The following is a 5064-nucleotide window of genomic DNA, read 5'->3' on the forward strand; positions in this document are numbered from 1 at the left end:
ATTTTATGTAATCATAAAAATAAAAATAAAATTTAAATAAGAATATGAAAATAAAAAGTGGTGGGGTAGGGTGTTGAGTGAAAAACCATTGGAGAGGGTAAAAGTTGAATGAGTGTTGAGTTATTAGGTGGAAGAAAGAGAAAATGATGTGGAGTGTTGGGAGTTGAAAAAGTGGGTGTTGAGTGTTGAAACTATTGTACATGGTCTTACAAAACATGCACCATAACCAAGGTTGTCAGAATCGAGTTTTTACCTTGACTAGTTTTACCTAGGTAAAATCGAAACGTAAAATCATAGAGTTTACCACATATTAAAATTATATTAAAGTTATAAAAAAAGATTATAAAAAGTAATATCCAAAAGATTATAAAAAAACAATAGTTTCATAAGTTTTTCAAGTTACAAAAAACAAATCTTTTCATCTTCATCTTCAACTTAGAGAAAATTATAACCAAGATATGAATGTGAATAAAATTAAAACATATTCGACTTGATTAAATCCATCTCCAAATATTAAAGATTCTTTAATATTATAACCAAGATATGAATGTGAATAAAATTAAAAAACCAATAGAGAAAATTATAACCAAGATATGAATGTGACAAAAAAAATCAGGTCAAAGAATAAAATCCAACTATTTTACAAGATCTTACACGATTTTATCGATTTTAGAATGATTTAAATCACTTATAATCGTTCCGGAATACGATTTTACATAAAAAAGTTTTTACTTGCGATTTAACACGAAATGCTGACCTAAAAACGTAAAATCTATGGAATTTAGGTTTTAAATCGAAATTTTAACAACCTTGATCATAACAAGTGTTACACATACTCTATACTTCTTGAGTAATATTGCATAGCTAGTATTATTATTAACTAATATTACCTTCATAGAACAATTTCAAAGTTGATTCTTTCAAATTCATTGAACTCCTTGGATTGCAGAACAGATTCTATCATGTTAAATGTCTTCTTTGTTTTCTCTCATGAAGTTCATTTGGATTCAAATTTCACAGAAAACATTCTTATAACAAGTGTCAAAAGAATATTGAATATGTTCTTATCCCAAGAACAGTGAATTTGGTTACAAATAATTGATTAACTACAATAATTAACTTAATTATGATCAAAGACCAGATGTAAATGGCACAGTAGTAGTAGACAACCATGACGTGCCTGCGAGAAGCCCGGTTACAGTAAACTTTGATGCTTCATTTGGGCTTGTAATCACATGATAACCGGGCCATTTAACTCTGTCCTTTGTTGATGAACCAGGCCCGTAATTTTCGTACTCTGCATAATATAATGTATCTTGAGCAAAATCAGTGTCACCCCATGGAGACCAACCTAACGGGCTCACTAAAGTGTCGATGAAAGTTTTCATCACCATAACTCTTGAGTATTGTTGCCAAGGCCGGCCCAAGTAGGTTTTGTACTTGTCGACAACAGGTTTTAGATCCGAGGTAGCCCTAATTTGACAATTGTGGAATGAAATTCCAGTATTTTGGAATGGATCGCCTCGGCCCTGGGCTGTGATCATGTTAGCTTGACCATCTAAAGGTTTTCTCGCGAAAATATTACAATTTTGGAATACCACAGCTGCGTTGCCAAAGATGAAATCTACGGTGCCATAGATGTAGCATTGTCTATAAAATTGACGTTGTGCATGAGTCATGAGAGTATCTTGATATCCTGATATGGCACATCGGTAGAAGACAGACAAGTCTGAGGCTGATCGTAGCGCCACTGCTTGACCCTTGTGTGGACCAGCAGTATTTTGGAAGGTTATATCACGCGCAATGAAGTGAAGTCCATCAATACCTGGAGTTAAATCATTCAAGACTAATTATTTAAAATTTCAAATCTATAAAAGATAAACGCAATATATAGATACGAAAAATTACAAATAGAAAAATGAATATAACTCACCCGCTGTTGCTGAGCTATAAGTAGTATAACCTCCTTGAACACTTCTAGAACTTGTTATTATGGTATTTTGCATTCCATCACCAACCAACATAATGTTATCATTATGAACATTAACCTCAATATTTTCTTTATAAACACCTTTCTTCACATGTATCACAAATCTTGCTTTATATTTTCTCTTAGCAGCATTATCCAAAGCAGCTTGCACTGTCTTAAACTGTCCCGAACCATCTTTTGCCACCACAATATTAAACTTTAGTGAAGATTTAGATTGCAAAAGCTTCCGCTCATGCTTTGAAAACCAACTTGGAAATGACCCTTCACCGGTTTCTATATACACATTAAGAAATTTCGGTTAGTTAAGGCATCATAGTTGAATAAATACTTAAAAATAATATTCTAAATATTTTAAAAAATATTACCTTTGTTGTGTTTCAAGAAATGCATATTGATGGCTAAGGTGTTCCTTATCATCTCAATGACATTGTTATGAACTATGAAATTGAAATCTTGAACATTGAGTTCTAAAGCTCCATTTTTACATGTTTCAATGTTTGTGAGAGAAGTTGTGAGCCATGTTTGTGCATCATTTGGTGAACACATTTTGTTTAATCCTTCAAGTGTACGATTGAGATGAAATATTGTGTTTTTGAATAGCTTCAAACAATCACCATGAACAATTTTATGTTTCACCGACGAATTTTGTTGCGATTCCTTTTGCATGAAAATAGATTGTTCTAAGGCTTGTTGAACAAGCATTCTTCTGAAATCAACTCTATGTTTGATTTTGAAATGACTCTTCATTTGAGTTGTGTAGTGTTTGCATGGTTTAGGGTGTGGTGTTTGGTTACACCACCAATCTATGTTGTTTGAGGAAGGTTCTTTTCTTGATGAGACTATTGAAAAAATAGAAGAAAATAATAAAAGCATGAAGAATATATTTCCAAAGATTTCCATGATTCTAATGAAGAATTATAATTGAAGTGCTTAGAAATAATAAGATGATGACTTTGTTGATTTGTATTTGGTATTGACTTATGAGAATTAAAGCTAGATATGTGTATATATATTGATGATTTTTTTTTTGTAGGTGGAGTGAATTGAAAGTTATAATGAAGAATGACACAGATACAAACTATTAATGTAATTGCAAGAAAGGTTTAATTGAATATTGATATAAAATATTATCTAGTAGAAAAAATTGTATTACTTAATAATTCAGAAAGTTGAAGGCTAATTACTTGAACGTGTGCAAGAAAAACAAGTGTCTGGATCCACACAGCAATATTCTTAAGCTTACTTATAAATGCATTAATGGGAAATTTGCGGCTGTGACTGACTATATGAAAAGTGAATATTTTTTTATGGGAGTATTGAGTTGGCTTAAGTTGTGTGTTTGTTTTATATGCATGTATATGCTGTTACAGAAATTTGTATATAATATCCTTTTGCTAGAATAATTTAAAGATTAACATCTCATTTACAGCTAGAATTCTGTCTGGTAGGGTTTGACTCCATTCTTAGGCAGCAAAAGACTCAAATATACTATTTTATTTGTGTCAATTTAGGATTAAGAGAGAGAATAAAGTAGAAAATCATCTTAAAAAAAAGAAAAGATGAGAAAAACTTTTTCTCGTTTTTCTACAACCATTATAAGTAAATCACCGATGAAGGATTCACTTTTGATCGTTTGGATTTTCAAAGTGAATTCTAAGTTGAGAGATAATTGCTTCGTTCTGAAGCTGCAGATTTGAGTATTTTTAGCTTCTTGTTTTTTTCCAGTAAGTAATGATATTAATCACAAGAAAGATACACGAACCGAAACAATTACCTCTTTATACAAGATAGAGGTAAAGTGTTCAAAAAATGAAAATTATAAGCCGTAGAAGAAACATTAACTAATCGAAACCACTTCCAAGAAACGAGTACAATAGCACTATAGCATTCGTCAAAGTTAAAAATATAACTATTGAACAAAATGGCATTTCTCATCATCCACAAGTTCCACAAAACCGCTAACCAAATAACTTCTACAGTTAATCTTTCATCTATCGCCTTAATTTTATCGAAGTGATCCACATAACTCCTTAACTCAACATTCGTCAATGTGACCAAATTTCCCAACCAATCTCCTACTTTAATCAAAATTCTACTAGTAAAAGGGCACGACACGAAGAGATGATTGGAATTCTCCATAGCGTTGAAATAGAAAGCGTAACAACAATCCCTGTCTCCTACCAAAATACGTCTATTGTTCAATTGATCTCTTGTTGGTAACCTTCCCAAAATATACCTCCAAGCAAAAATACTAACTTTAGAGGGTACTTTGAGCTTCCACATAAAACCCAGTTTGCTTAAAACATCAGACTGCAGCCCCACTACCGTACCTCTTTTCCTAAATTCTTCGGCGCAAGCTTTAACGGAGAAACCTGCTTCTTCATCCATGGCCCAGAAACAATCGTCTCTACCATGATTAACTTTGCAGAACTTCTGCACATGATCTAGTAACATTTCCACCAGTACCATGTCGTCGTCTTCCTGATGTTTCAGCCACCCACCCACGTCCCACACCCAAACCGACCCTTCCTACCATCCTACTTCCGCGACAACCATAAAAGGATTAGCAACTTTCACATAAAGCTTCGGGTAAGCTTCCGAGATTGATTAATTCCCCGCCCATCGGGTGAACCAAAATAATATATCTTCTCCATTTTGAACCCTGCAATTAATCAACTCAGAAATAAACATTCCATTCGATCCAGCACAATCGTTGATCAAAATTAGATCACGCCACCATATAGAATCACCCTTTGAAATAACACTCTTGTCATTTACGAACATCTTGACCTTCGAATTAGTATATCTATACTTTAGCAAACTCGACCAAATCGCATTTTCCTCTGTTAAGATGCGCTAATTCCACTTCATAAGCAGCGTGACATTCATACTACCAACCTCTCAAATGCCCAACCATCCTTCCTCTTTCGATTTACACACGTTACGCCAACTAAACCAATTAATACGTCTACCTCCATCCACCCCCACAAAAACCTTCTTTGAATCCGACTTATTTCACTTAATACTTTCTTAGGCGCACAATAACCTTCTCCCACGCCATTTATCCAATCTTC

General features: G+C 33.4%; 2 protein-coding genes across 2 annotated transcripts; both read right to left on the reverse strand.

Annotated features, from left to right (window-relative positions):
- Positions 1-870: 870 nt before the first annotated feature.
- LOC131657322 (pectinesterase-like) lies at positions 871-2980 on the reverse strand. Its single transcript, XM_058926733.1, has 3 exons — positions 2356-2980; positions 1934-2263; positions 871-1825 (listed from the first exon to the last, which is right to left on the reverse strand). Exons 1-3 carry the CDS (start codon positions 2888-2890, stop codon positions 1131-1133), a joined length of 1560 nt encoding a protein of 519 aa, XP_058782716.1. The 5' UTR covers positions 2891-2980; the 3' UTR covers positions 871-1130.
- Positions 2981-3760: 780 nt separating this feature from the next.
- LOC131659888 (uncharacterized) lies at positions 3761-4459 on the reverse strand. The gene has a single exon (XM_058929008.1). It carries the CDS (start codon positions 4457-4459, stop codon positions 3761-3763), a length of 699 nt encoding a protein of 232 aa, XP_058784991.1.
- Positions 4460-5064: the final 605 nt, after the last annotated feature.

The sequence above is a fragment of the Vicia villosa genome, linkage group LG3 (assembly GCF_029867415.1).
Source record: "Vicia villosa cultivar HV-30 ecotype Madison, WI linkage group LG3, Vvil1.0, whole genome shotgun sequence".
Lineage (NCBI taxonomy): Eukaryota > Viridiplantae > Streptophyta > Magnoliopsida > Fabales > Fabaceae > Vicia > Vicia villosa.

What these genes read in the sequence shown, in the direction of transcription:
- LOC131659888 (XM_058929008.1), bottom strand. Translation starts at nt 4,459, where the DNA reads ATGGTACTGGTGGAAATGTTACTAGATCATGTGCAGAAGTTCTGCAAA.
- LOC131657322 (XM_058926733.1), bottom strand. Translation starts at nt 2,890, where the DNA reads ATGGAAATCTTTGGAAATATATTCTTCATGCTTTTATTATTTTCTTCT. An exon ending in TTTCTTGAAACACAACAAAG is followed by an intron (nt 2,264 to 2,355) that starts GTAATATTTTTT and finishes ATGTGTATATAG; the next exon opens with AAACCGGTGAAGGGTCATTT. An exon ending in TTATAGCTCAGCAACAGCGG is followed by an intron (nt 1,826 to 1,933) that starts GTGAGTTATATT and finishes ATTTAACTCCAG; the next exon opens with GTATTGATGGACTTCACTTC.